General features: G+C 38.0%; 1 protein-coding gene across 45 annotated transcripts in view; it reads left to right on the top strand.

Moving 5' to 3' along the window:
- The first annotated feature begins 4,657 nt into the window (after positions 1–4,657).
- RBM26 (RNA binding motif protein 26) overlaps positions 4,658–25,761 on the top strand; it is an 89,391-nt gene continuing 68,287 nt past the window's right edge. For 43 of the 45 annotated variants that reach the window (XR_011528185.1, XR_011528183.1, XR_011528169.1 and 40 more), the window contains exon 1: positions 4,668–5,221. Coding sequence is in view for 19 of the 45 variants with exons in the window: in XM_070579045.1 (XP_070435146.1) it covers positions 5,151–5,221 (71 nt within the window). In the remaining 26 variants the exon portion in view is untranslated. Of the gene's footprint in view, positions 5,222–25,761 lie in introns of all 45 variants that reach the window. The other 2 variants (XR_011528165.1, XR_011528170.1) reach the window with 2 other exon arrangements.

Raw genomic sequence — 25,761 nt, 5'->3', positions numbered from 1 at the left:
TACAACCCAAATTAATCTATGGACTCAATGAAGAATTTTTTTTGACAAGCTCAACAATCTTGTTCTAAGAAGTAGTTAGAAGATCAAAGGTTCACATTTAGTTAAGTCAAATTTGAAAAAGAAGAGCAAAGAGGAGGGATTTGCCTTATTATGTATTAAGATAGTCTATAAGATGATAGTGAAAAAAACTCCCATGGTACTGGTATAGTCATTGACAAAGAGACCAACTGAAGAAGACGTCAGAACTACAGCGATATATAAATGGAAATATGAATATATGATAAAGGTGGCATCAAAAAGCAGTGGGGATGGGATAGAACGTTGTGTAGAATTACAGAGAAAAATTGGCTTGCCATTTAGAGAAAAAATAGGCTGGATCACCACCTTACACCAAATAAAGGAACGTATTCCAGAGAGAATAAAGATCTAAATGTGATTCTCTGGAGAGAGTAATGAACTGTAAAAGAAAGAGAAGAAAATACAGAATATGTTTGTGTTGTTGAAATGCAGGCTGAGTTTTTAAACAAGAACCCAAAAGCACCATTGAGAGTAATAACATGATACCCATCAGCTAGGAGAGAGAACTGAAAGACTCTAAGGAGGAATTAAGTACACTATAGAGAATATTCCTAGAAACAGGGCTGCTAAGTAAACTATAAGGAGATACAGATCTGTTAGGAGATATATCGTTATGACTTGCCTATCCAAAATATTTCCCCTTGTCTCTACTTCCTTCCTATTTAAAATGAAGCATATACCTTTCAATAAAATTTTTTGAATTCCAGATACTGTGCTAATTGCAGGAAGTAAAAAGAGAAACAAGCTTGAGTCCTAGTCCTTACTGAGCTCATAATCTAGTAGGGAGAGAGGTGAGAAAACTAAATAAGATGTTTTAACTCCTATTCTACAGGTAGGAACCAACAGGCAACTCTCTCTGCCTAGAGCATCGGTGAGAAGCTGATATTTGAGCAATGAGGAAAGTCATTCCAGGCAAAAGGAACAACACTAACAAAGTCACAGGGCTTTGAAAGAGCACGGTGTCCTGGAAAATGTTGAGTAGATTAACTAATACTGAACATTCTGAAATGTTTGTTGCTGAATAGAGAAAACAGTCTATCGGGTTGTTTTACTCGTTTCTTAGTAGCATTGATTACCACATTAGCTAATTATCTCCTTTGAAAGCAAAGCCAAAAAAGGTGAAGCACTAAAGTGATGAGGGATAAATGTTAATGGGTAAAAAGAGAAGCATGCTGGGAAGCACTGATGACTGACCGTGGAGTGATAACCAGCACCACATCATGGATTCAGAGGAGGTTGTCACTATCAGCGACATTGGTCAGGGAAGATTTCATGGAAGTGGTAGGGCTTCATTTGATCATTCAAAAAATTGAAAATCGAGAATTGACTGTATTTATTAGGGGATGTGCTTGGAGAAAGAGATTCAAAACTATAATCTACTATGGAACAAATAACAAATAATTGCAAAAATAAAGCAATGAGTGCTACAAAACAGGCAAGCGCAGGCTGATGTGAGAAAATCGCAGTGACTCTTGCTTTACATCAGAAATGTCAAGGATGGATTTCCAAAGGTGATACTGTATGCACTAAATTTTAACGGAGAAGTAGGATTCCATCAAGTGAAAAGGAGGGAAACACATTTTGCAATGGCTCAGTTTAGTGAGAAAACACACATCTTTCAAGGAAAATGAAATAGTTCAGGATGGCCAGAGCAAAGGCTGAAGGCACTGAAAGAAGTTTCTCAGGTAAATAGGAAAGAGTTTGATTACAAAAGCCGTTTTATAGGATGTTAAAGAATTTGGATCTTTTTGGGGCTGGCCCTGTGGCCGAGTGGTTAAGTTCGGTGCTCCGCTGCAGGTGGCCCAGTGTTTCATCAGTTCGAATCCTGGGTGCAGACATGGCACTGCTCATCAAACCACACTGAGGCGGCGTCCCACATGCCACAACTAGAAAGACCCACAACTAAGAATATACAACTATGTACCAGGGGACTTTGGGGAGAGAAAGGAAAACAAATAAAATCTCTAAAAAAAAAAAAAGAATTTGGATTTTTATCCTAAAGACAATGTGGGAGTTGATAAGCCTTTAAGCAGGGAAGTGACATGATTAGGTACAAGTTTTACAATTGCTTTTTTTTTTTGAGGGAGATTAACCCTGAGCTAACATCTGCTGCCAGTCCTCCTCCTTTTACTGAGGAAGACTAGCCCTGAGCTAACATCCATGCCCATCTTCCTCTACTTTATATGTGGGACGCCTGCCACAGCATGGCTTGACAAGCTGTGTGTAGGTCTGCACCTGGGATCCGAACTGGCAAACCCCAGGCTGCTGAAGTGGAATGTGGGAACTTAACTGCTGAGCCACTGGGCTGGCCCCTGATAGCTTTTTAAAAAAGTTTTTGTGGGGCTGGCCCCGTGGCCGAGTGGTTAAGTTCGCGTGCTCCGCTGCAGGTGGCCCAGTGTTTCGTTAGTTCGAATCCTGGGCGCGGACATGGCACTGCTCATCAAACCACGCTGAGGCAGCGTCCCACATGCCACAACTAGAAGGACCCACAACAAAGAATACACAACTATGTACCGGAGGGCTTTGGGGAGAAAAAGGCAAAAAAAAAAAAAAAAAAAAAAGTTTTTGTGAGGAATACTGGCCCTGAGCTAACATCTGCTGCCAATCTTCCTCTTTTCACTTGAGGAAGATTGTCCCTGAGCTAACAGCTGTGCCAATGTTCCTCCACTTTGTATATGAGATGCCACCACAGCATGGCTTGATGAATGGTGTGTAGGTCCAACCAGGATCTGAACACGTGAACCCTGTGCCGTCAAAGCTGAGCACGTGAACTTAACCACTATGCCACCAGGCTGGCCCCCCGATTGCTATTAAAGGCAATGATAATGAAGGCATTTGAAGATGAACCGCCTAAGAGGCAGAGAGATTAAAAGGCTGCTGCTACTGTTTAGGAAAAATAAGAGAAGACTTCAACATACAGCAGCAGTGGTATTTAAAGAGAAGGGTGGGCAGTTTGAGGAGCCAGAGAAAGAAGGCATTCCCTGTGGAAACGATGTGAATAAATGTTTTGAGAAGGGAAGGGTGAACAAATGAATTTACCTGGAGTATATAGTATTTGATGGCAGAGTGATGATTAGCTTTGGATGGCTGGAGTGGAGGGCCAGAATTATGGAACAGTTGGTGATGAGGTTGAAAACACTGGTGAAGTCAGCCTGTGGACAGGCTATTAAAAAGGCTAAATGATTAGGATTTTACTTTTTCCCTAGCAATACTAAATTTATAAAGTATGTTTTAACATGGTAAAATATACACAACATAAAATTTACCACTTTAACTATTTTTTAAGTGTACGGTCCAATGCCATTAAGTACATTCACATTGCTGTACAACTTTGAACACCGCCCATCTCTAGAACTTTTTCATCATTCTAAATTGAAACTCTTTACCCCTTAACAAATAACTCCCCATTCTCCCCTACCCCTCCTGCCCCTGGCAACTACTATTCTACTTCCTCTCTCTAGGACTTCCATTACTCTAGGTACCTCAAATAAGTGGAATCATACAATATTTGTCCTTCTGTGTCTGGCCTATTTCACTTAGCTAAATCAATTTAATCAATATTCTGGTTATACAGCAGCTGAATTCTAATTCACATCCTACTTTGTATGCCATATTCTAAAACAAATGTCTAACTTTTCTTACTTGATAATCTTTTCCACTTATTGCTTAACGACACTTTAGCAAATTATAAACTCAGAGTTCTTAACCACAATTTAGTTTGCCACTTTAGCCATAAAGAGCTTTTTATTGGTCTACTTACTCTGTGTCTTTACATTATCTCTTATTTTCATTGCATTATGGTCTATAGGCTCTTGCAAAATTCCACCTAGTATCTTAATATTAGTAAGTAACAGAACTCAGGCAGGAATCAAACTTATTTGACCACCCAGGAGTAGGCAAGTTAATTTAACTTTCTGATATGAAGGTCCTCTCTTTTGATACTACGTAATTTCCCTACCTGGCGCTGTATTGGCTCTAAATAAAGAGAATTAAAAACACAAACACCTTTCTTGTTTTTAGTTGGGGAAAAGTCCAAAAGTTTCAGACGGTTGGAAACCATTTGAGAATTGCCAAGGTGATCTCACCTTTCATTTGGGGCATCCCTAGTTCATTAGTGCTTTGCCAACAAGTCTAGTAATTTTGGACAAGACACTAATCCTCTGGAGGTCTCTAGGTTAGACAGACCAGCCTGTGCTTCCCAATCTTGTCTCATCACAGCACACACAGAATGTGGTATTGCAGGACACTGAGTAAACGGAGGAGGCAGCACAGCGCAGCACACCTGGAGCCCACACCGGAATGGACGCTCTCGGGGAGCGCTCCAGACCGCAGGCTCGTTCCAGCTGACGCGCCACGGCTGTCTGTAACAGAGGACGAGCTGGGCTCCCGCTGTTTCTGAAGTCAGCGGCCCTTCTCTCCTTGTAGAAAAGAAAGTCTTTATTCCTTACGAGGGCCAAAGCATAAAAGTACACAAAGGCCCACAAGCCATGGAAATCCGCAAAAATCGAGCTACCGCACTTGCTCAGCGCGCCCTCCGCTGATCTTACGTCTCTTCCCAGAAGGCTCCGGGAGGCACCGCGAGACTTCATGAATTCTCGCGAGATTTATCGGCAGCCATCTTCTTGGGGGTGCTGGGAGCCGGGAAGACCCCCCGAATCGTTCCCATTCAGCTGCCCTTCGTCTTCGCTTTCTTCACTTTTGCCTTTTCTGCGCTGCCACCAAGCACCTGGTTCCGAGGCTGAGAGAAAGCCTGGGTCTAGACGCGTGTCGCGCTCCCGGTCCAGGAAGATTCGCTGGGGTAGAGGGAAGGGGGAGGGCCCGGGCAAACCGTTGCTGCCTCAGTCCGGGCCGGGGTCCGAGGAGGGGGAAGCTCCTGGCACCCCGTGGACTCGCGGCCTGCGGCGGTCCCCGCGGAGCTGTTCGCGGATCGGGGCTCGCGGGAACCCGCCACCGGCGCCTCCCACCGCGGCCCACGCGGGCGGCGCGCGGAGGAGGGGGCGGGGGCAGCGGCGGCTGTAGCGGCCGCAACCTGGGCGGGCGGAGGAGTGTGACGGGCCTTGGGGCCGCTGTGGATGGTTTCTAAAATGATCATTGAAAACTTCGAGGCGCTCAAGTCCTGGCTCAGCAAGACTCTCGAGCCCATGTGAGTATCCGGGGGCTCCCTGAAGGGATGGGAGTGGGCGGTAGGTGGACGCACGGATCTGTGCAGTTTCCCCGAGTGCCTGCGGTGAAGGCCGAAGCGGCGAGCGGAGGTTCCAGGGCTCTGTGTTTTCTCATGCTCTTCCATCCTCGCTCCCGGTTCAGGATACCCCTGAGAGCCTGAGCCGACCTTTATTTTCTCTTAGTTGGTCCTTGTACCGACGTCTGCTGCTGCTGTTATCCCGTTATAGGTAGACCGACTCCAACCTACACACACTCTCTCTCTCTCTTTTCTCTGTTACATTGTATTTGCTGAGCGCCCCCAAGTCGATTTCTTTTCTTTCAGTGAATTCAAGCATAACCTCTTGCCCGCAGACTATTTTCCCTTGTTTCTTTAAATAAAGTGAATGGCTCTTATTCTAGAGATTAAGACAGTTCTGGTCTAAGCCACTCACGTTTTATCTAAACACAATCCCTGAAAGCAAGGCCACGTCTCCCATGTGCTATCTGGCTCATCGGCACCTTTCTTAACTGATTTGAAGATGTAACAGGTGCCAAGGTACCCAGTAAAATTCCTTTTTCCTACCTGCACGTTCGTTGGCTTGGAGAGGAGAAAGAAAATGCAGTCTATCCATATGGAATATTTAGCAGTTTTAAGTGGGATGGTATAGATGGACTGTGTGTGGGGGGAGGGGGGCGAGGGGGGCCGGGGGAGGTGTCGGAGTGCTGGAATGTTTTTGATTCGAAAAATTAAGGAGTGTTTTAAGGATTTTTCTTTTAATACATACGAAATATATCTTAAGCCAAGCGCTTTATCAGAATTGGTTGATTTACAATAAACAACTTAAAATGCAATGGAGAAAATCCCCTCGTTTAATGAATTTATGAAGTGGCCCCTATATACTGTGGGAGACTTGGGGGATAGAGCTTTTAAATTCCAGAGTTGGCAAGACAATAGTAAACAAATAAGATAACTTCAGATTATAATAAGAGCAATGACAGTTGTAATAACAGAGGATCATGTAAAAAGGTGATTTTCAGAAGACCTCTCAGAGGAGGTGACCTTTGAGCAACACCTGTGGAGAAGGACTTATCTGTATGGAAGTCTGGAAAAACAATGTTCCTTGCAGAAGGAACAGCAAGTGCAAAGGCCCTGTAGCAGAAATGATCATGGTTATGTTTCAGGAAGAAAAAGAAGGCAGTTGTGGCTGTACATTGTGTTGGGGGAGAGAATGGAAGGACATGAAGTTGGAGAAGTAGGCAGGGGCCAAGTCATGTAGGGTCTTCTAGGCCGTGGTCAAGAGCTAGGATTTTATTTAAAATATAATGGGAAGATGTTAGATGATTTAAAGCAGCCAAGGACTGATTTGATTTTGTTTTAACTCTGCCTGCTTTGTGGAGATTAAGGGGACAAGAATGGAAGCAAGGAGACCATTTTGGAGAGCATGTAGGCAGAGATGTAGATAATTTGCATTGGAGTGATAGTGAAGACAGAATTAAGTAGGTTTTTTAAGTAGATCTGATAGAACTTGCTGATGGATTGGATGTGGGAGATGAAGGAAAGGAATGTCAAGGATGATGACTAAGAAGTTAGCCAAAGCAACTAGATAGGTCATGGTAGTGAAGGCTGGGAGAGAACAGACTGGGGGGAGGAGAGAAGAGTATGTGGTTTTGATCATTAAGTATAAGATGTTTCTTACACATCTAAGTGAGGTGTCAAATAGATAGTTGGGTATATGAGTCTAGAACTTAGGCCAGGGCTAGAGAAATTTGGAGTCATGCAGATTGTATTTAAAGCCATGGAATTGTGGGGCATTTTCTAGGAAGAATGTGTAGATAGGGAAGAGAAGAGGGCCCAGGCCGGATGTAGGAAGAAAATTGGGATTTACGTCACTAAAGAAAGAAATGTTATGACAAAAGAGATGAGCTATCAGCTTGATGGGATGCTGCAGATTGGATGGAAAAGATGGAGGCAGATAAACGGCGCTTAGGTTTGGTAAGGTAGAAGTCATTGACAACCTTAGCAAAATAGTTTCACTGGAGTGGGACGGTGCAGATAGTAGCTGTATTTCAGTGGTTTGGAGAGAGAGTGTGCTGCAGTTTAGTGTAGTGGTTGAGAGGGAGAACTCTGGAGCCAGAATGACTGGCTTTGAATTCTGCCTCTGCTCCTGACCAGCTGTAAAATGTTGGGTAAGTTATTTAACTCAGTCCCTTCATTTCCTCATCTCTAAAGTGGAGAAAATAACGAATATGTATTAAGAAAATCTTTGAACACTGCCTAGTTTGTACTGAGCACTCAATAAGTATTAGGTGAACAGAAAACTTTAAAAAATGCTTTCAGTTGAAATAGCATTCCTTTTTTTAAGCCTTCAGTTTTCAAATTACGTATCAGCTTTGCTACCATTTCCTTTTTTTCACTAACCTAGAAGAAGATTATTTATAGCTACTTAGTGTGTTTTTTCTTTAGTTTTAATAAAGCGTATTCCAGGTATCAGATAGATAGCTGTAGCATTGCAGTTGTTCCTGTTGGAATAAATAAGGCACAACTAGTAGAGTCTAGACCGCAGTAGGAATTGGGATTGGTCCTTTTATAATGTACGTTAGTTACTGTGGTAAAAATTGAGCCCTTACCCAAGTCTCTGTCCCTTTAATTGCAGTTCAGGTGAATTCTTGATGGCTTTTGAAAAGCTAATACCAGTTATTTAAGATCTATGGCTTCTAACGTTGGTTTTATGAAACTTTAAGATGTGTTTGTTATCTAAAGGGGTTTTTTGCTTTACTTAAAAACTATAATTGCCAAATAGCAGCTATTGGAGAGAGGAACATTGGAAAGACCAAGGGTAAGATGTTACTCAAAACTTGTATAAAACTTTTTAGCTACTTGTACTAGTAAAGCATCTCATGGTTTTGAACTTGGCCCACATTTTGAATGTGTTAATGTAGCAAACGTGTATTAAACACTAGTCTACTCGGTGCTAACCAGTGTGATAGATATTAGGGATGGTAGGAAACGACATGAAATGACTATCTTGTGATGGATATTGGGGATGGTAGGAAATGACATAAAATGGCTAGCATTGTTTACCATTTAGCAGGGAAGACAGATGTTGAACAAGTAGTTACAGGACTAATGAGTGTTATGAAGTCCAGAATGCTGTCAAACGATATGTCTAGGAGGTCAGGAAAGGCTTTCCTGGCAGGGTAACGTTTATTCTCAACCTGGACGGATGAAGATCAGTTTGCTGGGGCAAAAGGATGGGAATGGAGAGCTGTGAGAGCATTCTAGGTTTTGGAGAACAGATTGTATGAAGGCCCTGAAATGAAAAAGAAAGGTGTCTTGGAGGAATTGAAAGAAATTGAAAAATGAGCTAGGGGAAGAATAGCGGTGGATAGCTCCAGAGAAAAGAGCCAGGTCTCACAAGACTTTGTTGAGTCATGTTAAGGTTTTTGGATGTTATTGAAGGATAGAGGGAAGCCAGTAAAGGGTTTAAGGGCAGGGGAGTTTTCAGATTGACATTAAAAAAAAAAATCAGTTTGGTTGCAGTTTCAGCGTGAGATAAAAGTTGGTATATCTATATATTTGATTATAAGGTCTGTAGGTATTTCAGGGTTCTGAGTTTTTCATAAATTACTCAAAATGTAGGTGTTAAAATTGTCATCTTGAAATTCTTAAGACTGATGTTTTGTTCTCTCCAACCTTTGCTTAGTCATAGTTGCTAATATAATAAAATTAGATGTTGGTCTTTTCTCTAACATTCATTTCTCTTTCATAATGTGAAGTCCTGGAAAAAATTTAAGTGCTTTTTTTTTGATGTTTAATTTTTGTCTATTTGTTTTTTAAGCAGAAAAGATTTTCTCCTGTGTTTTAAAACTTTTTCTGAGTTTACACATCAGTAAATGTTGTAATTTAATAAAATCACGGGCTTCATCTGAAGGGAAACTTCAGGATCTACTCATACCTCTTCGTTTTTCAGAAAATCAGATTGAGAGGCAGGTAGACTTAATGATGTGCCCAGATTTTGTGAGTTTAGTAGTAAAAAACAGAATGTCTGGTTTTGTGCTCCTGCTACTATGCAGTGCTTTTCCATGTGTAGTGTAAATGAAACAAGTTTTGTGTTCACGTAAACCAGTGTTCAAATCTCAGTTCTGCCACTTATTAACTGAGTAATCTAGGCAAATAAACCTCCCCTTTCCTTATTGGTATAATAGGGAGGATTATACTTGTTTCCTTCCATAGTTGAAAGGATTGAATGAGACACATTTTTAAGACCCTAGCTCTTCCCTCCTTTAAATACTGGTTGATTGAACACAAAGAGGTTACACTGCTACTATTGCTCCTGTTACTATTATCACTAACACTGATGCTGCCACTACCACCTAACATTTGTATGCATTGCTAAAAGTTTTGTATTACTTCTGAGTTCTATGAGGGAAGCGTTGTTACCTCCATTTTGCAAATGATGACACTGAGGCACTGAAGCATGAAGTTACGGTGCTTGCCCAGAGTCACAGCCAGCTATATAGCATGTGACTAAACAGTGATTTAAACTCAAGCTTTTTGGCTTTGGAACCATGTTCCTAATTTACTACTGTACCGTACAGTGTATTCTTTCGTATTACTGTATGTACTTTTTTACTATTACATTTTCTTAGTAGTGGCTGCTATTGTAAAGGAGCAAAGTTCTAAAGCATCATGGTTATCAGTGCTTTAGAGTTTAAGAAACCTCTTTGGCGTCTTTATAGTCTTTTCACCTTCAACCACGCTTGTTACTATCCCTTTCTAACCACATTAAAATTTATTTTTGTTCCTGTTTTGCAGGAAGAACTGAAAGGTGATCTTTTTACTCCTGAACTTTACTCCTGTTTTATTCCTTTGATCTTTCTCTTTCTACAGGCTCCTTTGAGCATAGAGAGTCAGTCTCCCATTCCTGAAGGAAGAAAAATGCAGTAACAATAGAATCAAAAAACAAAAAATAAAATCACGCTTTTCTTCTAGTTATTCTCACGCTAGCTTTCTTTTCCTTTCAGTGGTAAATCTTGAAATTCTCAGCATTGTTTTCACTCATTTGCCTCCAACAGTTTACTACGTTTTTTTTTTTTAAGGAAGATTAGCCCTGAGCTAACATCTGCTGCCAATCCTCCTCTTTTTGCTGAGGAAGACTGGCCCTGAGCTAACATCCGTGCCCATCTTCCTCTACTTTATATGTGGGATGCCTGCCACAGCATGGCTTGCTAAGTAGTGCGTATCCGCACCCAGGATCTGAACTGGTGAACCCCGGGCTGCCAAAGCAGAACCTGCGCACTTAACTGCTGTGCCACCTGGCTGGCCCAACAGTTTACTTCTTAATGCCTTACAATATAGTTTCTTACTACTTAAAATCAACCAGAATTTCTTACCTTAATGTTACCAATGAATTTGTTGATTAAATGTAAAAACTTTACATAAATGTTATATTCTGTGACCTACATGTGTAACATTGGACATTGTTGATGCCTTTTTTTTGTTTTAAACTTCTCATGTCTCAAATCCCTAGTACTTTGGTTCTCTTTCTTCTTAAGTCAGTCCTATCTCCTTTAGTTCTTTTTCTTGCCTTTTAATTGTGTTTTCTAAGTTCTGTTACCATGACTTCTTTTTTTCTCAGCCGTTTCTACTCCTGACAGTCTGTCTCATTCACATTCATTTCCATGGATAGTTTCTCTTATAATTCGTGCTAGTGGTTCTTAAAAAACTTTTTTTATGTGTGTTGTAGATTCTTTGAAAGTGTGGTTAAAGACTTCCTTTACTAGGATGTTGCATATACTACATACACATTTGCATTGAATTGTGGAGCTTTTCCAAGAGTGCCTCTACTCTGCATTTATTTTTCACATAAGTATGTTCAGACTTAACCACTCTTCAAAGCCTCAGGTTCTTATCTCCAATTGCTAGCTGTATATCCACCTTGTTATCTCATCTGAACTTCAGACTATGTTTCTGAAAACAAAGTGTTCTCCAAATTCACTTATTTCCATTTCATTTCTCCAAATTATCCAGGCTTGACGTTTTATTTTTTGACTTCTCACTTCATACCTTCCCCCCATTCAGTTATTGTTAGGTTCTGTCTCTTTATTTTAATAATTCTTACTAATGACGTTGCTCAGTAGGGGACCACACACTCCTTACCTAAACCATTGCAGTTTGTTTCCTAACCAACTTCCCTATCTTGTCAAATTTCCCTTCCAGTTCTTCAACAACCTGTTTATATCCTATTGTTAGATCAAAATCTTCAGCACTCCTTTTGTGTGTGTGTGTGTTTTTTTTTTTTTTTTTTGGTGAGTAAGATTCACCCTGAGCTAACATCTGTGCCAATCTTCCTCTATTTTATGTGGGAGGCCACCACAACGTGGCCCGACGAGCAGTGCTAGGTCTGCACATGGGATCTGAACTTGCAAACCCGGGCCTCCAAAGTAGAGTGCACAAACTTAACCACTACACCACCAGGTCAGCCTTCAGCACTCCTAAATAAATAATTGCATACTTTTTTAACTTGACTTTCAGAACTCTAATGATCTATTTCAAATTATCTTTCCAGTTTATATCTTCCTACTTTTTACGTGAGTCTTAATTTCAGCAAAGCTGAACTTTTCATTCTGATTCTCTGACACATTGTTTATACTGTCCCTTTTTCTTCAACTTTAAGTAGTAGGTAATACTCATTGACTGCTTGCTGTGTGCCACCTGTGCATTCATTCTGTGTGAGCTAGGTTCTGCTATCCCAGTTTTAAAGATGAGGAAACTGGGTCTTAGGAAGATTAAGTAATACATTTATTCATAGCTAATAAATGATGGAGGCAGGATTTGAAACAAGACATTTCACTTCCAGAGCCCTGTTCTGTGTTATGATCTACCGTCTTTCTCCATTTCATTTATATATGTTGAAATCAAAGGTCAAGTGTGATTCAGATTCTTCCAGAAAGCTATTTATGATCTATCCAGTTAGAAGCAGTGATCCCTCCCTCCATGACTTTCCTTTCCTAGCGCTAGTTTGCATTATTTATGATATTCATCACTTGCACACTTCTTTAGTAGTTACTTCTTACTTATTTTAGCTTCATTATTAGAGTCTAAGGTCCTTGAAAGTAAGCTCCAACTCTTAAGATTTAACTGTCTTCCTGTTCTGTACAGCACCCAATACATGCCTTGTGTGTGGTACATCCCTGAGTTTTAAATGCATTATTTGAAGTTTCTCCTTTGTGTACACATGAGCTAAGCAGAAGGAAGAGACATTTGTGTAAAACTATAAAACCTACCATACTTTACCTGGAATTTTGTTTACTTACTTATTTGTTTACATTCAACTTGAAAGAAGTAGATATGTAAGCAGTTTGAAGATTTACTGATCTCTGGGTCTATTTCTCTTTATGTTTTCCTTATAGCACCTTCAGATTAGGTAAAGCTTAAATTATTTTTTTAGGGGGAAGGACACTAAAGAGTATTACCATTTGCTCATTAAAGTATTGTTGAATGCTGCTATGTGGAAGATTGCTGGCATCCATGGAGCTGCATAAAAAAAGAATTATATAGGTAGAAGAGTTTTTCTCTAGTTAATTAATGACTAAAATATGTTTTGTTACCTTCTTCACCCCCTTAACTTTTGTGGAGTTGACTTTCATTACTGCATTCCACTGCTGCAACCTTACTTGACTTTTCCATCTGAGTGCTAAGTAGTTAAAATGCATTTAGCATTTTCTATGTTTTATTACTTCCTTAATCTTTGGCTTACAGTACTTCTCAAGTAAAATTATGATCGTTTTTTTTATGAGGAAGATTTGCCCTGAGCTGACATCCATTGCCAGTCTTTCTCTTTTTCTTTCTCTTTTTTTGCTTGAAGGAAGATTAGCTCTGAGCTAACATTTGTGCCAGTCTTCCTCTATTTTTTATATGGGTCACTGCCATAGCATGGCTGACATGTGGCATAGGTCCACGCCCAGGATCTGAACCCGGGCTGCCAAAGTGGAGCACACTGAACTTAACTACTACAGCATGGGGCCGGCCCCCCCGCCCCCAAATAAAATTATTTTATGTGCATAAACCAAAAGACAAGGGTAGTATTATGAGCAAAATGGAAAATAAGATATTCCAGTGATTGGTGTGTACATATTGAGAATGACTAACTTAAGCTTGAGCTTCTAGGCTTCTAGGAATTTCTTTTTCCTCCTGCTTCCCTTCGTCTGAGAGAATAGTGAGTGAGTGAGAGAAATGAGTGGATGGTAAACCCTTCCTACCAAACTTACTACCCTCCCACTACTTTATTTCTGTGGAAGAATCCTTTCCAGTTTACAAATAGTAGCTTCCGAAATAGGTAAAAGTTTATTTTTAATTTGGGATTATCTTATGTATTTTGTGTGTGTATGAAATAATGAAGTATATTTGAGATCCGTTACTCAGTGATTCTTCCTGAGATATTTTACCATCATACAGGCAAATATGTTTATGTATTCTTTCTCCTTTTTTATATAAGTGGTATCATAATTAGAGGTCATTCCACTTGCTGTCCTTTTTTTTTTAAGGCTGCATAGTATTTTAATGTAATGGATATACCATAATTTATTTAATCATCCTGTATTGAACTGAACAAATAGTACTATGGTATATATACTTAGTACATGTCAGTTTATAATTAACATAAAATAAATCAGTTGGATAAGTTTTGACAGTTATATACACCTTTGTAATCACATAAGACAAGATCTAGAGCATTCTCTGGAAAGTTTTCTTGTGCCCCTTTCTAGAAGGTTTTCCTTTTCCACCCCAATGAAGGCAGCCACTTTCTAACTTTGGCATTTATGAATATGGCTGCTGTGAATTCACTTACTCAAGTCTTTGTGGAAATATTTTCTTTTTTTGGGGTAAATACCTAGGAGGGTATTTGCTACCTCATAGGGTAGATGTATGTTAAACATTATACGAAACTGCCAAAAGGTTTCTAAAGTGGTCAAACCATTTCACATTGCTAACTGTAATGTGATGTATGAGTTCTAGTTGTTCCACATCATCAGCAATATTTAGCATTGTTGGGTTTTGTTTTTTTTAATCTTTAAAGTGAGTGTGAAATGTCACCTTATGTTTTTTTGGACTGACAGTTTAATTCTCTTTATGGTTTTAGTTTGCATTTTCCTGATGGCTGATGCTATTGAGGACATTTTCATGTGCTTATTGACTATCATATCTTTTGTAGAGTGTCTAAGTCATGCTATTTTTAAAGTTGGGCTTTTATTGTTGATTTGTAGGAGTTTTTTCTGCATATACAATCTGTATGTGCTGCAGATATTTTTTTCCCCTGCCCTGTGGCTTATATATAATGATGGCTTTTTGCGAGCAGAAATTTTTAATTTTTAGTAAGTCCACTTTATTTTTCTCTTGTGGTTAATGCTCTCTGTGTCCAAGAAACCTTTGTGTCTCCCAAGATCATGAAGATGTTCTGTGTTCTAGAAATTTTCTACTTCTGGGTTTTATGTTTAGGTCTATTATTCATCTCAAATGAATGTTTTTTTAAGTATGTATGGAGTGAGATAGGGCTAATGGCTTCTTTTTTTTCCTTTAATAAGGATATGAATTTTTTCAGAAATATTTGTTAGAAAGATTTTTTTCCCTTAGATGATTTGGCATCTTGGTTGAAAATCAATTGACAGTATGTGTGTGAGTCTATTTTTGGACTCTGTCTTGGTCCAATGATACTTGTTTATTCTGATTCTTATACCACACTGTCTAAAAGCTAACCAACTTTATAGTAAGTCTTGAAATCAGGTTATTTAAGTCCTCCAAGTTTGTCCTTTTTAAAGATTGTCTTGGTTATGCTGGGTTCTTTGTGTTTGTCTATAAAAGTGAGGATCAGTCTGTCACTTTCTACAAGAAAGCCTGTGTGATTGTTGATAGGGGTTGTACTGAAATAGAGATCAATTTTAGAAGAAAGAACATCTTCATAATATTTAGTCTTCCAGGCCACGAATGTGTAATACCATTCCATTTATTTAAGTCTTCTTTAATTTCTTGTGGCAGTGCTTTGTGATTTTCTGTGTGGAGGTCTTGTAAATCTTTTGTTAGATTTTTTTTCCCTTGGATATATGATATTTTGTAATAGCTTTGTAAAATTTGTTTTCCCAATTTTTATTGTTAGTTTACAGAAATATAATTGATGTTTGTGTATTGAACTTGTATTTTGCAACTTTACTAATAAGTACACTTATTCTAGTAGTTATTTTGTAGAGTCTTTGGAATTTCTTCTACCAATCATGTCATTGGTGAATAATGGCAGTTGTACTTTTCAGATATTTTATGCCTTCATTTTTTTTCTTATTACACTGGCTAAGGAACTGTAGTACAGGTTATACTGAAGTGGTAAGAGTAGACATCTTGTCCCATTCCCAGTCTTAGGGGAAAGGCATTTAATGTTTCAGTATTAACTGATGTTAGCTCTAGGTTTTTATAATGGCTTTTTACCAGATTGAGGAAATTCTTTTGCGTTTTTAATTTGCTGAGTGTTTTTGTCATGCAAAGGTGTTGAATTTATCAAATTCTTTTTCTGCATTTATCAAGATGATCATATGGGTTTTCTCTCTTTTTTTGTTAATATTGTGTATTACATGGATTGGTTTTTGAATGTTAAGCCAGCCGTGCATTCCTGAGAAAAACTCTGCTTTGTCATGATGTATTTTCCTTTTAATATGTATTTCTGTATTTGATTTGCTAATAGTTTCTTAGGAATTTCTGCTTCTGCTTATGAGAGCTATCTGTATTTTTCTTTTCTAGTATTTGTTTAGTTTTGGAATTGATGTTATGCTGGTCTTATTAAAACTTAGTGGGAAAGTATTCTGTCTTTTTTCTGAAAAAATTTATTTAGGATTAGTATTTTTTTCCTTAAAATGTTTTGGTAGACTTCGTTAATGAAGCCATCTGGGACTGAAGTTTTCATTGTGAGATGGATTTTTTATTAGAAAATCAGCTTTTTAATAGTTATAAGACTATTTAGGTATTCTACTACTTCTTGTGTCACTTTTGGCAGTTTGTTTTTCAAGGATTTTTCTCTTGAAATTCTGCCAAATTTATTGACAAAAAGTTGTTTGCATTGTTGCACTACTATTCATAAATCACTGGGATCTGATCCCCCTCCCCTTTTAAAAACTAGACCTGATGTTGGTAATTTTATTGTTTTCTTTCTTTCCTTCTTTCTTTCTTTTTTTTTGAAGAAGATTAGCCCTGAGCTAACATCTGTGCCCATCTTCCTCTACTTTACATGTGGGGCGCCTGCCACAGCAGGGCCTGATAAGCCATGCATGGGTCTGCGCCCAGGATCCCAACCAGCAAACCCCAGGCAGCTGAAGCAGAGTGCACGAACTTAACTGCTACACCACTGACTGGGCTGGCCCTTTCTTTTATTTTCTTGACCAATTTTGCTGATTGTGTCTTGATTTTATTCATCTTTTCCAAGAGAATTATTAACTTTGTTAATTTTTTCCTGTTTTCTATTTCAATGTTTTTTAATATTTCCTTTTTTTCTACTTTGAGTTTAATTTGCTGTCCTCTTTTTTAAGGTGGAATCTAAGTTATTGGTTTTACACCTTCCTTTCAGTTCCAAAAGCTGGGAGCCTGGAAGTGAAGCACAGGCAGATATCCAGAATCTTGTTACTGCTCAGATTCTAGGCCCTATGATCCTGATACTGCCCTCAAAACATTTGAAGCCAGTGGTGAACTGAATCAAACTAAAGTTGTTACAAAGCCCAGAACCAGATCAGTTACAGAGTAATTGACCCAGCCTCCACTCTAGTGGCCTAACAAAAGAAATGGCATGCCCTTTACTGAAGCTAAGTCTTATTTACTTCAGTCTCCACCTCAGTGTTCTTTTACACAAAATTTTCAGCATAAGATCAAATAACGAGGAACACAAAATAGTAAGAAAATGTGATCTACATGAGAAGAAATAGTCAATGAAAGCATACCCAGCGATGGCCTAGATAATAGAACTATTGGACAGCAACTTTAAAGTAACTATGATAAAAATATTAATTATTCAATTTATTGAAACCTGGGGACAACATGCACAAAGAAACGAGGAACTTCAGCTAATTCACAAAAACTGTTAAAAAAAAAGCCAAAGGGAAAACTATAATATCAGAAATAAAGAATTCTGCAGCAGACTAGATAGTATAGAGAAAGACAACAGTGAACTTGAAAATAGAAAATATCCAAACTAAAAGCAGAGGAGCAAAGGTAATTTTTAGAGAAATATCCGAGATCTGTAGGACAATATCAAACAATTTAGCATACAAGTAACTGAAGTTTCAGAAAAAGAGGAAAGAAAATGAGGCAAGAAAAATGTTTGAAGACGTATGACCAAGGACTTTTCCAAAACTGATGGGAGACATCAAAATACAGATCCAAACTGGCCAAACCAAGCAGGATAAAATACACAGCCCTAAGCATATCATACTCTGCTAACCAAATGAATCTTAAAAGTAGTCACTGGGAAGGGCTAGTACGGTGGCATAGTGGTTAAGTTTGTGCGCTCTGCTTAGGCGGCCTGGAGTTCACAGGTTTGGATCCCAGGCATGGACCTAGCACCGCTTGTCAAGCCATGCTGTGGTGGCAGCCCACATAAAGTAGAGGAAGACTGGCACAGATGTTAGCTCAGCAACAAGCTTTCTCAAGCAAAAAGAGGAAGATTGGCCAGTCTTCCTCACACATATGCACACAAAAGTAGTCAAAGGGAGAAAAAAGATACACACAGGAGAACAAAGACTGAAGTGGCTGATCTTTCACCACGAGCAGTGGAGGACAGTGACAACAGAACAATATCATAAAACAGCTGGGTCTACAACCACTCAGCATTTACCAACTGAAAATCAGGAGTGGTTCTGGGAGCAGGGAAGGAGAACTAGGAGGGATATGCCAAAGCACCCCCAGCTTTCAACTAACAAAGTCTAGGAATGGAACAGGAGGGCGGAGCAAAACTTCTCTGAAGCGTTCCGAGCCTTCACAGAGAATTGAGTGGTTACCCTACAAAAGACAACGGAAGGAGCAACAGAGCAACAGTGCTGAAAGATAGCTCCCAAAGTAATGAAAGCAGGAGGTGGGACTTAAGAACAAAGAGATCTCCTCAGCAACTCAAAAACTTGGCAGCAGTGCTGTGAAGCAAGAGATCATTCACAGTTCACCTTGCCATGCTCCCACCTACCCCTAGAAGCAAGCACTTTTCTGATTTTTTCCACTTTAATTTTGCCTCATGTAGAACTTTATATAAATGGAATCATAGAATATGTACTATTTTGAGTGAGACCTTTTTACTCCTGATATTATTCATCTATATTGTTGTGTGTTTCTGTAGTTTGTTCCTTTTTATTGCTGAGTAGTAGTCCATTGCCATTTGCACGCTATGTAGTTATAATAATAATGCCTGTACTATTTTTTAGTACTGATTAGTTAATTTAACAAAATTTTTCTTATCTTTTTAATTGAAAATAGTACATGCTTGTTTTAATAAAAATTCAAGCAGTATAGAAATATAAACCCAGAGTGAATCTTCTAACCTCCTCCCAAGTCCCATGTATAAACATATATCTATAAAAATAAACATTCATGTATTATGTGTTTAGGTATGTAATTTTTTTAATATAGATGGGATCATATTATTTATATGATACTGTAACTGATGTTTCAGGTAACAGATACTCTCCATATCCTCCCATATGAGTATATTCTTAAGTAGATTCCTATTCTTGCCAGTGGCTCCATAGTATTACATTATGTGAATATACTACAATTTGTTTTAATAGTGCTTTAAGGTGTAACCATTACTTTCTAGGAAAAAAATTAGCTTACTGTCTTAAAATAGTCCCTACACATAGTTACAAGAAAGAAAACTTAACAGTAGGCTTTGAAATGAAAAGTAAAAATCCTCTTTACAGTTCCCACCGTAGCACTTTTAATATTAGTATATAGTCTTTATACTTTTAAAATGACTGAAATCCAGTTTTATTGACTGTACCATAGTTTTACCTAACTGTGTTCTTGTCATTTAGTTTGTTTTCTCTTTGTTTTTTACTTTATAAATAACTGCAGTGTACTTCTTCCCCTAGGTATCAGGTATCTCCCCCCGCCCCCAATGTCATTAGTAGGAATTATTTTCCAGATGTCATGTAATACTGCTTTTGGAGGCCTTTTTAATATTAAGACGTCGTGTTTGAAAGCTGGGCCAGGCATTCTTTTGGTGGTGGTTGTTTAAATCCAGTAGTTCAGATAAACTTGTTTTATGATGTCATGTGCTGCGTTGTGGCAAGTAGTTCCTCGTTTTCTTGTTTCAAATAGCCATTTAAAAAAAAGAGACAGGAGCTAGTATGTCAGTATAAGTCTGGTCTGTTTTTGACTTCTTTGTGTTATAACTTTCTGCATCTTGCTATTCCTGCTGCTATGCCTACATTCTCTAATTATTAATTTTCCATTATTTACTGGCAATTTAAAAGTTCATCTAAAAATTTATAAAAATTTTAAATGAAGTCAGTTATTATAAATGAAAAATATTTGAATGATTACAAATCCTACATATAGGCATTAATATGCAGTTTAGCAGATCATTTATTGTTCTTTGTAATACAATTTTAAATGCAAAAACAGGTGCTTTGAAACCTATAATTTAGGATCTTTTTGAGACATGCTTTTAAGAAATTGTTATTGTGACCCTTGTTATATGTTTATTTTCTTTAATGATAGCTTAAGTACTTATTTTACCTTTTCAAAAAGTTTAATTCGTTATAATACAGGCAGACTGTGAAAGAGAGAGATCCCATTTTGAAAACTGTTTTTATAAACTTGGAATTACCAGTCTTTGAAGTTTTTCACACACTTTGTCAAATTGGATTGTGTTAAAGTTTTGGAGCCTCTGATGACATTAAATAACCCAAATTGGAAGAACAGTTATATTCTTTGAGGAATTATGACTATTCATTATGGGCAAGAGGTTTTTTAATCTAGCTAGCCTTTGTTGGTTTCAGAGTAAGGAGAGTTTTTATTGCAGTGCTGGAGTGTTAGGCCAGTTTTGGGGACTAGAGTATAGTATAGGGGGGAAGATTAAGGTAGGGGAGTAATGTGATCAGATCTTTTTTTAAGGAGGATACTATGGCATGTAAAGATTTGATTAGATTGTAGTATTTTGGAGACACGGAAGACTAGTTAGCAGTTTTGCAGTTTTTTATTCTAGTTTTAAGAGTGAATTGTAAAATGCCTGAATTTGGACTTTAGCAGGAGGTGGAAAGAGAGAGGTAATAGTCTTGGAACATATGTACTTAATATATATGAGGGTCATCTCAGCAGCATCTCCTCAGGATATGGGAGGAAAAGACAACTAGCAACGACTTGTCAAAGTGCTGGAGACGTTTTTATTGATCTTTTTTTGTGTCTGTGACAGGTGTTTGTACTTGTTAGTACACCTTTTATATTTGTCATAATTGGGTTTGACCTTAACAGAGTTGTTTTTTGTCAGTTTTGGTTGGTGTGTCCCTGATTTAGGACACCCTCACATAAAATGCTAATTAGTAGATACTACTTAATACTTTGTGATTGATTCTGGGGGGAAAGTAGACACAGTTACCTAGAATCCCTATGGGGAAAGACTGCGCACCAATAGTAACATTTTAACAGTCATAGAAATATGTACAGATCTTAATGCCTGGCAATTTAGGAGAAATATATAAAATGTTTCTACTTAGTAACATTTAGTTATTCTTTTTCCTTTCTAAAAGTTCAAAATTTGCTCCAGTGTTCAGAAAAGGGGATTCCATGGCTCTTGAAAAAGACCTAGAGGAAAAGATTTTAATTTTTTTTCAGGTTACATACTGAATTTTAAAGCTCAGTTAACTGAAAGTTTCTGGAAATGGGAAGAGGGGAGGGAGTGTAATGATGGTGAAAGCATGGCATTTTATTCCTAAAAATGACCCACTTTTTCAGATTGTATGGTTCAGTGCCTTTGTTTTAAAAATGAGAAAGCTGAAAAGCCTGCAACAGTAAAATGCTAACCTAGGATTACATAACTAATGAATAAAGTAAGCTAACACTGGTCTAGAAATCTGAAAACCCTTGGGTTTTTCAAGTTCAGTCCAGTGCTTCTTAGCTGTACCAGACTGCTTCAACGAAAGGCTGACAGTTTGGCTTAAAGGACAACCATAGGTTTGAAAGAGAATAGTACTTAAAGTATAGTAACTAGATTTTAACGCCTATTCTAAGGGGAGTGAGTATAGGCGTCTTATAACTTTAAACTTTTATTTCTTTGTTTAGTAATCCATTTGTTACAGTGTTTAGCAGGCTAATAAAATGCTGTCATATTTGATATTATTTCTAATTTGGCAGAGCAGCTGTTCTCTCAGATAAAGAAACTGCAACTTAGTTTCCTTAGTCCTGAGATTTGTGAGCTGAGAAGTATCCATAACATTTTCCTCTTTTTAATGAAAAATTTTCAGCATGATTTGGTAGCAGTCTTAGGAAATTTGGGGGCAATTGGAAAGAGATGTAGAAGCAAATATATACCATATACAGCCACAAAGCGTTAGCCAGAGTCTTTCTCTCTTTTTTTTAATATGTTAGAAAACAGGTTGTAAGAGTTTAATTGACTCAGTCAAGTTTATGCAGTAGACTGACAGAATTAGGTTTTTCAGATATCTAGTCTTAGTGCTATTCCTTTTGGATAATTCTACCTCTTCTTGGTTATGAGAGAAAGATGTTCCCTGGTAGCCTCTCCTCTCTCTTAGTAACTGAAGGGAGGAAGTGCCTTAGATCTGTTTTGTAACTTGGTAGACTATGTATCCACTTTTGGTAACTGAAGGGGTGGCCTTTGGAAGCCAGAACCCTTTCCCAGAGAACTCAGCTCTTCCTCAACTATGAATTGGAATGTAAAACATAGACTAAATACGGAGTTTTGTTGTAGGCTGCCATATCAGCATTTCACCTACAGTCCTGCTTTTCTTTTAAGGGAGAGTTCTGTGGCATGATGCTATAACCACACCCAGCTGTGCTCACTTGCCATTTAGGCTACTGCTTTTTGCAGTGAACAGTATAGTGTTTTACAATCTATTAGGTCTTACCTTTGAGAGTATGAAAATTGACTTTGCCTTTGAATTAAACACTTAATAGATAACTGTCTAAATAACTTGTAAAGCAGTGGTTCTCAAGTGTGATGTGAGGACTTCTGGGGTTTCCTGAGACCCTTTCATGGGGTCTGTGAGGTCTCCACTTTTCCAACTGTATGTATGTGTAAAGCCAGATTTTCTTCATCTATATCAACCAAAACGTATCACAACAGATTGAATGTAAAAGTAGATACAGAAATTGGTCTGTCTCCTTTTAAGCCAGACTTTGATGGTATTTGCAAAAAATGTGAATGATTGTCAGTCTTCTCTCTAAATTTTAATTTTGTTGTGGAAATATAATTCTTTTTTCATAAAACATTAGCGTGTTTAGTTTCAAGTGAAGCTATTAGTCAGGGATCTCTGCCTGTCTCCGCCCTGCAGTGGAGATATGGCCTAAGCTGGGGAGGATGAGTTGTTTTCAAGGATGAATGTATTGCTGGGGGAGAGAAGGGCAGGCAGGCTCTTTTCTCTGGTTTCCCTAGCTGGAAGAATGAAGTAAGCCTAACTGCTCAAGGGGCCATCTTTGTTGCCATATTGAGAGGACCTGCCTGAAAATGAACCAAATTCAAGGGAAAGCAGAATGGAAAGAGAAGGTGCTGGTGACATTATTTGAGTTCCTACATCCATCTATGCCTGAAGTTAGCCCCACCATTGGACTTCTCATTTATTTGTACCAATAAATGCCTCCTTTTGATTACTCCCTACCCCAAAAAAGGGTCTTTATGTTAAAGTGTAGTGGATTTATTGTTAAACTAAATTAATAATTTAAAATTGTCTCAGCTTTAATTCTCAATATGGTAAGTATTGGTAGATATAACCCTTTTAAATAAAAGCTCTTTGGAGTTTTCTATGATTTTTAAAGCATAAAGGGATCCTGAGGCCAAAAAGTTGAAGAACCTTGTTCTCAAGGTAAGAAGGAATTGCTGCTATTCCTTAGGGTAATACAGGGGAATGAAGAAACTGACTGAATAGATTTTAGTGTTATAATTACATGTATTGTGATAAGTTTTTACAGTGTTAAGAAGTGGTTTGTGTGATCTTTATGGATGGGTCGTGTTTACATATGCTTATTTTGTGGTAGTGATTTTATTTTGTAGAATGAAGTGGGTATATAATAATTCTTAAAGAGTAACCTTTGCTATAACTGTACTATGTACAAATAATATATTTTTGCCTCCTTATTTGAATTCAGTGAAGCTGTATAATAAATTACAGCAATTGAATTTTTCAATGTATATATTATATTTGTTGCAATGGAACTTGGATTTTTAAAAGAGTAATCCTAAATACAGAATAATGGAACCATGACTTTGATGCAAATTAGATATTTCTCTTGAATATAAAGTGGAAGTTTGGTAGGAACAGACGTGGGTGTATATCCGTGTTCTAGAGTTACTGAGTTAACATATTTAAATTTAATTTTTAATTCCCACTGCCACCTCCAGCTCCTCCTTCTCAAGATCACTGAAAATGGAAGCTTGAATTTCATCACTTATCTTCCACTGAATATCTAAAGCCTCCAAGAAACCTGAGCAAAACAAACTTCTCTTTGAAATATTGTACTGGAGTATTAGCTTTTTACTTTACTATCTCATTACTATTTTGAAAGTCCTGAATTAAAAAGTAAAAACTAGTATGTTAGGAGGATTAGCTACAGCCTTTATTTCTAGGGATGATTTGATTCATGTTATTTAAAGTATTATGTGAGAAAATCCAGTTCTTTTAGTAGATTTTATTATAGCACTTGATTTCCTGCATTGTTTTGGCTTCTCTAAGTGTTTAGTGTGTGTGTTGTCATGTGCTGCAGAATGACGTTTCATTCAGTGATGGATCGCGTATATGACAGTGGTCCCCATAACATTAGTGCCATAGAGCCTAGATACGCAGTAGGTTATACCATCTAGGTTTGCGTAAGTACACTCTGATGTTCACACGATGACAAAATTGCCCAATGATGCATTTCTGAGAACGTCTCCCCAAACATGACTGTACTTCCCTCCCCAGCTGCAGTTAGAAGAGAATGACCCTCTGAGATGGTCACCGCTATGCTTTTCAAGAGCATTATTAGTTGTATCCTTAACACAATATATTCCGAGATTGATAAAATTTTATTTTTATGCCTTTAAAATTATTGGTTTGAATGACTTCATAGACATTCAATGACTATGAATGATCGAGATATTTATTTTGTCACAGTTCTTTGAAGCGGTTAATTTTAAATCCTTATATAGGTGAGAGATTAGACATCCAAGTATTCATGAACACTCACGTGTTCCATTCCCCTGGACTCTTACTCCTCATGTGTCAAGTAGGGGCCGACCTCAGACCTTTTCTGTTGGGTTCCCTTGGCCTGGGCTCTTCTTTCTCCAGATAGCCAAAAAACTTGCTTGTACTTCATTCTGATCCCTGTTTAAATTCTGATCCATGTTTAAATATCACTTCATCAGAGTCCTTCCCTAATGATCCTATTCATTCATTCCTTCTCCTCCCTGCCTTATCTCCCTCCTTCCTTCCCTTCATTCCTCCTCCTCTATATTTTACCGCCTTACCTTGCGTTATTTCTCTTCAGAGCGTTTGTCTCCACGACAGTACATTGTATGTATGTATGTATTTATTGCCTGTCTCCTCCCTGCATCTCCAGTGTAAATTCTGTGAGGATAGGGACTTTATTTCTTCCAAAGTTGTATCCTCAGGATCTAGAACAGTACCTGACATAGGAGGTGCTTACTAAATATTTTTGAAAGATGAATGTAAATTTGGAAGATAATATAAACTTTTATTTTCAGAACTTTATAAAGATGAAAAAGAGTGAGTCTCTGACAAAAATGAGGTACTGATCTAGTGAGCTAGATTTGTACATATGTTCTCTCTCTCTCTCTCTCTCTCTCATTATTCTGTCTCTGATACTGTGTTAGGTGCAGAGGCTATGAGGAAAAAGTTCTATTTTGGGATTTTGATATATTTTTGCTAAGACTATCTTCTATAGTGTATTTTTTTATCTAAAGTGTAATGTAATTAAAAAATATTACTGATATTTATAGATCAGTAATTGAAAAGGATACTGTATTATCCTATATTTCATGTATCTGTACAATATCCCATGAATAAAGTTAAACCTAAAGGTTATACTCTTTCAGGTTTGTGAGGGATTTACTATTCAATCCAGTGCTTATCTGCCAGGGGCTGTTCAGCTTATACTAGAAACTGTGCTAATGATGGAGAACTCACTTTCTTTCAGACAGTTTATTCAGCCTTTGGGAGCCTCTGATTATTAAGAAAGTTCATCTCTATTTTAAACCAAAATCCATTGCTTCCACTTACTGGCTCTAATTATATCCCGTGGAGGACATATGGCACAAATGTAATCTTCCTTGTGATAGCCCTTCACTTTTT

The sequence above is a fragment of the Equus przewalskii genome, chromosome 16 (assembly GCF_037783145.1).
Source record: "Equus przewalskii isolate Varuska chromosome 16, EquPr2, whole genome shotgun sequence".
In the NCBI taxonomy this organism is placed as follows: Eukaryota; Metazoa; Chordata; class Mammalia; order Perissodactyla; family Equidae; genus Equus; species Equus przewalskii.
The sequence above is the reverse complement of the archived record's forward strand: the minus strand, read 5'-3'. Positions and strand labels throughout refer to the sequence as shown.